Source organism: Dictyostelium discoideum (genome assembly GCF_000004695.1).
Source record: "Dictyostelium discoideum AX4 chromosome 1 chromosome, whole genome shotgun sequence".
Classification (NCBI taxonomy): Eukaryota; Evosea; class Eumycetozoa; order Dictyosteliales; family Dictyosteliaceae; genus Dictyostelium; species Dictyostelium discoideum.
The window spans coordinates 2,894,997-2,905,419 of NC_007087.3; the positions used below are offsets into that span (position 1 = coordinate 2,894,997).

The 10,423-nt window shown below is 21.8% G+C and overlaps 7 protein-coding genes across 7 annotated transcripts in view; 2 read left to right on the forward strand and 5 right to left on the reverse strand.

Moving 5' to 3' along the window:
* Window positions 1–803: 803 nt before the first annotated feature.
* Window positions 804–3,554, forward strand: abcG1 (ABC transporter G family protein; the record flags this gene model as incomplete). The annotated part of the gene is made up of 4 exons (XM_640925.1): window positions 804–869; window positions 1,045–2,657; window positions 2,737–2,789; window positions 2,905–3,554. 4 exons carry the CDS (start codon window positions 804–806, stop codon window positions 3,552–3,554), a joined length of 2,382 nt encoding a protein of 793 aa, XP_646017.1.
* A 388-nt stretch (window positions 3,555–3,942) lies between these two features.
* Window positions 3,943–4,656, reverse strand: DDB_G0269504 (hypothetical protein; the record flags this gene model as incomplete). Its single annotated transcript, XM_640926.1, has 1 exon — window positions 3,943–4,656. The coding sequence occupies one exon, from the start codon at window positions 4,654–4,656 to the stop codon at window positions 3,943–3,945; it is 714 nt and encodes a 237-aa protein (XP_646018.1).
* Window positions 4,657–5,458: 802 nt separating this feature from the next.
* Window positions 5,459–6,172, reverse strand: DDB_G0269506 (hypothetical protein; the record flags this gene model as incomplete). The annotated part of the gene is made up of 1 exon (XM_640927.1): window positions 5,459–6,172. One exon carries the CDS (start codon window positions 6,170–6,172, stop codon window positions 5,459–5,461), a length of 714 nt encoding a protein of 237 aa, XP_646019.1.
* A 127-nt stretch (window positions 6,173–6,299) lies between these two features.
* DDB_G0270542 (hypothetical protein) lies at window positions 6,300–6,563 on the forward strand (the record flags this gene model as incomplete). The annotated part of the gene is made up of 2 exons (XM_640928.1): window positions 6,300–6,306; window positions 6,343–6,563. 2 exons carry the CDS (start codon window positions 6,300–6,302, stop codon window positions 6,561–6,563), a joined length of 228 nt encoding a protein of 75 aa, XP_646020.1.
* A 463-nt stretch (window positions 6,564–7,026) lies between these two features.
* DDB_G0269508 (hypothetical protein) lies at window positions 7,027–7,740 on the reverse strand (the record flags this gene model as incomplete). The annotated part of the gene is made up of 1 exon (XM_640929.1): window positions 7,027–7,740. The coding sequence occupies one exon, from the start codon at window positions 7,738–7,740 to the stop codon at window positions 7,027–7,029; it is 714 nt and encodes a 237-aa protein (XP_646021.1).
* Window positions 7,741–8,202: 462 nt separating this feature from the next.
* cysA (cystathionine gamma-lyase) lies at window positions 8,203–9,484 on the reverse strand (the record flags this gene model as incomplete). The annotated part of the gene is made up of 2 exons (XM_640930.1): window positions 8,203–9,225; window positions 9,344–9,484. 2 exons carry the CDS (start codon window positions 9,482–9,484, stop codon window positions 8,203–8,205), a joined length of 1,164 nt encoding a protein of 387 aa, XP_646022.1.
* A 691-nt stretch (window positions 9,485–10,175) lies between these two features.
* vps37 (Modifier of rudimentary family protein) overlaps window positions 10,176–10,423 on the reverse strand; it is a gene marked incomplete at both ends in the record, with an annotated part of 1,189 nt that continues 941 nt past the window's right edge. Inside the window, one exon of the mRNA XM_640931.1 lies at window positions 10,176–10,423. This exon is cut by the window's right edge and continues 617 nt beyond it. Coding sequence (XP_646023.1) covers window positions 10,176–10,423 — 248 coding nt within the window.

Below are 10,423 nucleotides of genomic sequence, written 5' to 3' on the forward strand. Positions count from 1 at the left end.
TAATTATTTCTGTTTTCTTTTTTTTTTTTTAAATCTTTATCTCACTTTTATTTTTAAATTTTTTTTACAATATCACATTATCAAATTACTTTTTTTTAATTTCTTTTTTTTTTTTTTTTTTATTTTTTTTTTTTATTTATGTTAATAATATTTTTTAACTTGTATTTAAATATTTTGACAAATTAAACCCACACCACACAACACATATATGGTGCTATATTTTATAGCCATAATCAGTTATAAATTTGTGTGTTTTATGTGTGTGTCTTTTTTTTTTTTTTTTTTTTTTTTTTTTTTTTTTATCATTTTTGTTAACATATTAATATTATTATAATTTTATTTATATCTGGGCAATTTCACACCCTTACTACTCACTAATCAAAACAACTCACAAAAAAAAAAAAAAAAGAAAAAAAAAAAAAAATTAAAATAAATAAATAAATTAAATGCTTAATGGAATTTACTACCAAAAAACCCACACCCATCACTATCAATTAAACAACACAAAAAAAAAAAAAAAAAAAAAAAAATTAAATAATTAAATAAATAAAAAAAAATAGATGTATAGTAAAAAAAAAAAAAAAATTTATTTTTTAAAAAAAAAAAAAAAAAATACATCAATTTACTAATTCATTATTTTATTGTTTTTTTATTATTATTTTTATTATTATTATTTCTATTATTATTATTATTTCTATTATTATTATTATTTTAATTTTTAATTTCTATTATTCACAATTATTAATTTTTTATTTATTTTTATTTTTATTTTTTTAAATTCTTCTTTTTAAAGTTACTATTAAATGGATAGTAATAATAATAATAACAATGAAAATGAAGCTTTTAGTGGAGCCAGTGAAAGTTCAGAAGTAAGTTTTAATTTATTATTATTTAATTTTTTTTTTTTTTTAATTTTTCCTTTTTATTATTAACAATTAAAATTATTTTATTCATTTTTTTTTTTTTTTTTTTTTTTTTTTTTCTTTCCCATATTATTATTTTTTATTATTTTTTTTTTTTTATTATAATTATTATTTTTTTCAGTTTCGTAAAATTGTAGAAGAAAATGAAAATGAAAGAGAATTTGAACAATCAAATCCTTCTCCACCAGAATATTCAAACTATGAAAATAAAGATGATGGAATTAATTTAGAAACAATTAATCCAAATATTTCATTAGATAATAATAATAATAATAATCAAAATAATCAAAATAATCAAAATAATAATAATAATAATAATAATCAAAATAATAATATTATTAATAATTTAAATAAAAAGAATAAAAAAAGATCAACATTTAAAAATAGAATTGATTTTTCATTTAAAGATATAAATCATTATGTTCAAATTACCGAAAAAGGTAAAAAGAAAAAAATATCAAAACAAATTTTAACAAATATTAATGGTCATATTGAGAGTGGAACAATTTTTGCAATTATGGGACCATCGGGTGCGGGTAAAACCACATTGTTGGATATTCTAGCACATAGATTAAATATTAATGGTAGTGGAACAATGTATTTGAATGGTAATAAATCTGATTTCAATATTTTTAAAAAACTTTGTGGTTATGTAACACAAAGTGATTCATTGATGCCATCATTGACCGTAAGAGAGACATTGAATTTTTATGCTCAACTAAAGATGCCAAGAGATGTTCCATTAAAAGAAAAACTTCAAAGAGTTCAAGATATTATCGATGAAATGGGCTTAAATCGTTGTGCTGATACATTGGTTGGTACTGCTGATAATAAAATTAGAGGTATCTCTGGTGGTGAAAGAAGAAGAGTGACAATCTCCATAGAGTTGTTAACTGGTCCATCCGTGATTCTATTGGATGAACCAACTTCAGGTTTAGATGCTTCAACAAGTTTCTATGTAATGTCTGCATTGAAAAAGTTGGCTAAATCTGGTAGAACTATCATTTGCACAATTCATCAACCACGTTCAAATATTTATGATATGTTTGATAACCTTTTATTATTAGGTGATGGTAATACCATCTATTATGGTAAAGCAAATAAAGCATTGGAATATTTCAATGCAAATGGTTATCATTGTAGTGAAAAAACAAATCCAGCTGATTTCTTTTTAGATTTAATTAATACTCAAGTTGAAGATCAAGCTGATAGTGATGATGATGACTACAATGATGAGGAGGAAGAAATTGGTGGTGGTGGTGGTGGTAGTGGTGGTGGTGCTGGTGGCATTGAAGATATTGGTATCTCAATTTCACCAACTATGAATGGTTCTGCTGTTGATAATATTAAAAATAATGAACTAAAACAACAACAACAACAACAACAACAACAACAACAATCTACAGATGGTAGAGCTAGAAGAAGAATTAAAAAATTAACAAAAGAAGAAATGGTAATTTTAAAGAAAGAATATCCAAATTCTGAACAAGGTTTACGTGTAAATGAAACATTGGATAATATTTCCAAAGAGAATAGAACTGACTTTAAATATGAAAAAACTAGAGGTCCAAATTTCTTAACTCAATTCAGTTTATTATTAGGTCGTGAAGTTACAAATGCTAAAAGACATCCAATGGCTTTTAAAGTTAATTTAATTCAAGCTATTTTCCAAGGTTTACTTTGTGGTATTGTTTATTATCAATTAGGTTTAGGTCAATCAAGTGTTCAATCAAGGTAAAAACTCATTCTTTTTTTTTTTTTTTTTTTTTTTTATTAATTATAATTTTATTAACTTTTTTAAAAATTATTATAGAACTGGTGTTGTAGCATTTATTATTATGGGTGTAAGTTTTCCAGCTGTTATGAGTAAGTTATATATTTTATTTTTAATTTTAATTTTGTTTAAACAAGTGTTTTTTAATAATAAAGTTTATTAATTAATTTAATTATTTTATTTATTTTTTTTTTTTAAAAAAAAAAGGTACAATTCATGTTTTTCCAGATGTAATTACAATATTTTTAAAGGATAGAGCATCAGGAGTTTATGATACATTACCATTCTTTTTAGCTAAATCATTTATGGATGCATGCATTGCAGTATTATTACCAATGGTAACAGCAACAATTGTATATTGGATGACAAATCAAAGGGTTGATCCATTTTATTCAGCAGCACCATTCTTTAGATTTGTATTAATGTTGGTATTAGCAAGTCAAACTTGTCTTTCATTGGGTGTTTTAATTAGTTCATCTGTTCCAAATGTTCAAGTTGGTACAGCAGTTGCTCCATTGATTGTAATTTTATTCTTTTTATTCAGTGGTTTCTTCATTAATTTAAATGATGTTCCAGGTTGGTTGGTTTGGTTCCCTTATATCTCCTTCTTTAGATATATGATTGAAGCTGCAGTAATCAATGCCTTTAAAGATGTTCATTTTACTTGTACCGATTCTCAAAAAATTGGAGGTGTATGTCCAGTTCAATACGGTAATAATGTCATTGAAAATATGGGTTACGATATTGATCACTTTTGGAGAAATGTTTGGATTTTGGTTTTATATATCATAGGTTTCAGAGTTTTAACATTTTTAGTATTAAAACTTAAATCTAGAAATAAGTTTAAACAAGAATAAATTATTTTAAATATTTTAAAATAAATCAATTTTAAAAAAAAAAAAATATTAAGAAATTTTAAAAAAAAATAATAATAAAAACATATATTAATATTGTGTAAAAACAATTAATATATTGATAGTTAAAGTTAATTTTTTTTTTTTTTTTATTATTTATGCACCCACAGTGTTTTTCAAAAAAACATCAAATAATAAATTTTAATTATAGTTTTAATTTTTTTTTTATATATTTTTTTAATGCTTCAATTAGTTTTTTTAACATTTCTAACAAAAATAAGTGACATTAACCTTTTAAAATATCATAAAGTCTCAAGAGAATTCTTCGAATATTGTAAAATGGTTTTTGTCTTTTTTTTATTGTACATTTTTAAAAAAATAAAAATTTTATTTAATAAAATTCTTCTTTGATAACTAAATCATTTGACCATTGTTGAACGGCCCATTGATTCTTTTTGATACGATGTCCTCCATATGTGAAATCCATATACATTTCATATGCTGTATTATTACCATCAACGAGTAATTTTAATAATTTTGCTTCATGAATTGTTGCATTATTTACAAAAGATTCTTCAGCTTTACGATTTGCAGATTTACCAACACGATTAGTTGAATCACCTTTTTCATACATAATTACATCTTGATGATAATATTTATCGAATACTTCTAATATTTTATTATCTTGAATACCTTTAATAATTGATTCTAAATTTGATTTGATATTAGTTGATGGTTCTGGTGTTGATGGTGTTTTAATTTCAACGAATTCTTCTTTAATAATTAAACCATTTGACCATTGTTGGAATGCCCATTGACTCTTTTTGATACGATGTTCGCCATATGTGAAATCCATAAACATTTCATATGCTGTATTATCACCATCTACGATTGTTTTTAATAATTTTGCTTCATGAATTGTTGCATTATTTACAAAAGATTCTTCAGCTTTACGATTTGCAGATTTACCAACACGATTAGTTGAATCACCATTTTCATACATTACAATTTCATCATGATAATATTTATCGAATACTTCTAATATTTTATTGGTTTGAATCCCTTTAATAACTGCTTCTAAATTTAATTTATTATTTGATGACATTTTATTTATTTATTTATTTATTTATTTATTTTTTTTATTTTTATTTATATATTTATTTTTGATTATTGATATTATTTTAATGAATGATTATTATTTTTTTTTTTTTTTACATTTTATAGTTTTTATTGTTATCTTAAATAACTCACAATCATTCTCAACTATTCTTGAACTATCAATAAATCACATTTTGAGAAAAAAAAAGAAAAATTAAAAAACACCAGAACAAAACAAGTTTTTTTAAAAAGAATTTATGGGACAGGAATTTTAAAAATTTTTTTTTTTTTTTACCAAAAATTTTATTTTTAGAATTTAATTATTTTAGCATTTATCTTTTATTTTGAAGGGGAAAAAATATTGAATTGGTATATTTTTTTTTTTTTTGATTTAAAATTTTGATAAATAAAATTATAAAAAAACAAACACCCAAGATTAAATTCATTTATTTTTTTTTTTTTTTTGATTTTAAATTATAAAAAATAAAAATAAAATGTAATAATTATTTAATTTAAATTTTATCTTTTCTTAAAAAAAAATAATAAAAAATTTATTCTGATGTGATAAGATTTTGGAGAGGTTCAGATTAATTTTATAAAATGAAATTTAAATCAAAAAAAAAATATAATAAAATAAAAAAATAAAAATGAAAAAAATAAATAAGATTAAGAATAAGAAATAAAAAAAAAAAAAAAAAAAAAAAAAATAAAAAAAAAAAAAAAAAAAAAAAAATAAATAGATAAAAATATGTATATTCTTTGTTTTATTTAAATTTTGTTGTACATTTTTAAAAAAATAAAAATTTTATTTAATAAAATTCTTCTTTGATAACTAAATCATTTGACCATTGTTGAACGGCCCATTGGTTCTTTTTGACACGATGTTCACCATATGTGAAATCCATATACATTTCATATGCTGTATTATTACCATCAACGAGTAATTTTAATAATTTTGCTTCATGAATTGTTGCATTATTTACAAAAGATTCTTCAGCTTTACGATTTGCAGCTTTACCAACACGATTTGTTGAATCACCTTTTTCATACATAATTATATCTTGATGATAATATTTATCGAATACTTCTAATATTTTATTATCTTGAATACCTTTAATAATTGATTCTAAATTTGATTTGATATTAGTTGATGGTTCTGGTGTTGATGGTGTTTTAATTTCAACGAATTCTTCTTTAATAATTAAACCATTTGACCATTGTTGGAATGCCCATTGACTCTTTTTGATACGATGTTCGCCATATGTGAAATCCATATACATTTCATATGCTGTATTATCACCATCAATGATTGTTTTTAATAATTTTGCTTCATGAATTGTTGCATTGTTTACAAAAGATTCTTCAGCTTTACGATTTGCAGATTTACCGACACGATTAGTTGAATCACCATTTTCATACATTACAATTTCATCATGATAATATTTATCGAATACTTCTAATATTTTATTGGTTTGGATACCTTTAATAACTGCTTCTAAATTTGCTCTATTATTTGATGACATTTTATTTTATTTATTTATTTATTTATTTATATATTTTTTAATTTTTTTTTTTTTTTTTATTTATATATTTATTTATTTATTTATTTATTTATTTATTTATTTATTTTTGATTATTGATATTATTTTAATGAATGGTTATTATTATTTTTTTTTTTTTTTACATTTTATAGTTTTTATTGTTATCTTAAATAACTCACAATCATTCTCAACTATTCTTGAACTATCATTAAATCATTTTGAGAAAAAAAAAAAAAAATTAAAAAACACCAGAACAAAACAAGTTTTTTTAAAAAAAATTTATGGGAAAATAAAAACATTTTTTTTTTTTTTTTTTTTTTTTACCAAAAATTTTATTTTTAGAATTTATTTTACCATTTATCTTTTATTTTGAAGGGGAAAAATAAATTTATTGGATTGAATTGGTATATTTTTTTTTAAAAATTTAAAATTTGGATAAATAAAATTTTAAAAAAAAAAATAGACATTCAAGATTAAATTCTTTTATTTGTTTTTTTTTGATTTCAAATTTATAAAAAATAAAAATAAAATGTAATAGTTATTTAATTTAAATTTTATCTTTTCTTTAAAAAAAAAAAAATCAGAAATCTATTCTGATGTGATAAAATTTTGGAGAGGTTCAGATTAATTTTATAAAATGAAATTTAAATAAAAAAAAAAAAAAATAAAATAAAATAAATAAAATAAAATAAATAAATATAAGAAATAAAATAAAAAAAATTCAACTCAGTTTTTTTTTGAAAAAATAAAAAAACAAATTAATAGATAAAAAATATGTATATTCTTTGTTTTATTTAAATTTTATTGTACATTTTTAAAAAAAATAAAAATTTTATTTAATAAAATTCTTCTTTGATAACTAAATCATTTGACCATTGTTGAACGGCCCATTGATTCTTTTTGACACGATGTTCTCCATATGTGAAATCCATATACATTTCATATGCTGTATTATTACCATCAACGAGTAATTTTAATAATTTTGCTTCATGAATTGTTGCATTATTTACAAAAGATTCTTCAGCTTTACGATTTGCAGCTTTACCAACACGATTTGTTGAATCACCTTTTTCATACATAATTATATCTTGATGATAGTATTTATCGAATATTTCTAATATTTTATTATCTTGAATACCTTTAATAATTGATTCTAAATTTGATTTGATATTAGTTGATGGTTCTGGTGTTGATGGTGTTTTAATTTCAACGAATTCTTCTTTAATAATTAAACCATTTGACCATTGTTGGAATGCCCATTGACTCTTTTTGATACGATGTTCGCCATATGTGAAATCCATAAACATTTCATATGCTGTATTATCACCATCTACGATTGTTTTTAATAATTTTGCTTCATGAATTGTTGCATTGTTTACAAAAGATTCTTCAGCTTTACGATTTGCAGATTTACCGACACGATTAGTTGAATCACCATTTTCGTACATTACAATTTCATCATGATAATATTTATCAAATACTTCTAATATTTTATTGGTTTGAATACCTTTAATAACTGCTTCTAAATTTAATTTATTATTTGATGACATTTTTTTTATATTATTAATTTATTTTTTTAAATATTTTTTTTTGATAATAATTATTTATTTTTTAAATTATTTATTTGTATTTTTTTTTTTGTTTTTTTAAATGAATGAATGAATGAAAAATTTAACTTTTTTTTTTTAGTTTTTATATTGAAACTTTTTTTTAATTCTAAATTCTGAAATATTCTTGTATACATTTCTTTTTTTTTAGGTTTTTGTTGAATTCCAGAAAAAAAAAAACACCAGAAAAAAAAAAAATAATAAAAAATTTATGGGATAAAATCTGAAAAAAATAAGAAAAATAAAATCATTTACTAAATTAATGTCTTCTTTTTTACACTATAGTTTTTTTTTTTTTTTTTTTTTTTTTTTTTTTTTTTTTATAATTATAATTTTAAAACTTTATTACAAATATTTTTATTATTTATTTATTTATTTTTTTAATTTTTAATTTTTTTAATTTTTTTAACATTTATCTAAAGCTTGAGAGATATCAGCTAAAAGATCATTAATATCTTCAATACCAACGGATAAACGAATTAAAGTATCAGAGATACCGAGTTTAGCTCTTTCTTCAGCTGGAACACTTGCGTGAGTCATAACTGATGGAAGTTCAATTAAAGATTCGACACCACCTAAAGATTCAGCAAGAGCAAAGAGTTTAATATTCTCCAAGAAAGATCTGCTTTGATCGATTGAACCTTTAACAAAGAAAACAACCATACCACCATAACCTTTCATTTGACGTTTGCAAATCTCATGTTGTGGATGAGATGGGAGACCTGGATAGATGACTCTTTCAACTTTTGGATGTTTTTCGAGGAAATTGCAAATGGCGAAAGCATTCTTTTGATGAGCTTCCATACGAACGTGGAGAGTCTTCAAACCACGAAGGGCGAGGAAACAATCGAATGGTGATGGCACGGCACCAATACTATTTTGGAGGAATTTAAGCTTGGCGTAGAGTTCATCGTTGTTTGTTGCCAAAACACCCATAACGCAATCACTATGACCATTGATATATTTGGTGACAGAGTGCATAACGATATCGGCACCCAAATCCAATGGATTTTGGAAGTATGGTGACATAAAGGTGTTATCAACAACCAAAGTAGCACCACGACTGTGAACGTAATCTGCAACTGCTTTAATATCAGCTACTTTTAATAATGGGTTGGTTGGTGTTTCAATCCATACTAATCTAGTTTTATCGGTGAATGCATTCTTTAAATCGTCTAAAGTTGAAAGATCGACAAAGCTGAATTTCAAATCGAAATTGGCTGCAACACGTGTAAAATATCTACGTGTACCACCATAAACATCATCAATTGAAATAACTTCATCACCAGATTTTAATAAATGTGTAATTGTTGTAAGTGTTGCTAAACCACTTGCAAATGATAATGCATATTTAGCATTTTCACATGCTGCAATACATTCTTCAAATGCTTTTCTTGTTGGATTACCTGATCTTGAATAATCATATTCCTTTTGGTTTTTAAAATTATTTTTTTTTTTTTTTTTTTTTTTTTTTTTTTTTTTTTTTTAATAAAATAAATAAATTAGTTTTTATAAAAATAAAAAAAAAAAATAAAGAAAAACTTACAGAATGGAGTACACCTGGTGATGGTTGTAAGAAAGTGGTGGATAATGAAATTGGTACAATTACAGCACCTGTATTTTTATCAGCGGATTGACCAGCGTGGATAACGTTGGTTCCAATTTTATAGTTATTTGGTTGTGTCATTTTTTAGGTAGTAGTGTTTGTGCTGAATTAAAAAAAAAAAAAAAAAAAAAAAAAAAAAAAAATTAAAAAATTAAAAAATTAATGAAAAAAAGAAAATAATGAAAAAAGTAAAAAATAAAAAAAAATTAAAATATTAAAAAAAATAAAAAATAAAAATCTTCCCCAGAACACGCAATTAGTAATTGGAATCCCAACAAAAACATTCTCAACATTTTTTTAAAAATAAATTAACTAAAAAAAAAAAAAAAAAAAAAAAAAAAAAAAATAAATATTAAAAAATAGTTTTTTATTATAATAATCGATTAAGGGAAAAAGAAAAAAAAATAAAACAAAAAAAAACAAAAAAAACATAAACAATCTATATAAAATCTCAAAAATAATTTAAGTCCAAATATTTGTTTATAATAATTAAAAACAATAATTTTTCTAAAAAAAAATAAAATAAAATAAAATAAAAATGTAAGGAGGTGGAAAAAAAAATTTAAAACAAAAACATTTAGGTTTATTTTTTAATTAAATTGTATTTATCATTCATTTCTTGTAATTGTTTTTTTTAAGGAACAACAAGAGGGAATATATTTTTTTATATAAAAAAAAACAAAAACAAATAAAAATAAATAATCATCCCCAAATTAGGATTGTTTTTTTTATTTCTTTACAAAATTATATATAAATAAATATTTTTATTATTTTATTTAAAAAATAAATCTTTATTAGCACATTTGGAGTGATAGGAAGATCTTTTTTCTTTAAATTGTTTTTTGAATTCTTTTAATTCTAAATTACCTTCTAAAAATGAATGAACTATATTATCAGATTCAGACTCTAAATCAGATATTGAATCATTTAATATTTCCAATAAGTTTTGTTGAGAGTATTTGTCAGCGATTGAATTCTTTTTTTGTTGTAATTGTTCTTGTTTTCGTTTTAACTCTTCAA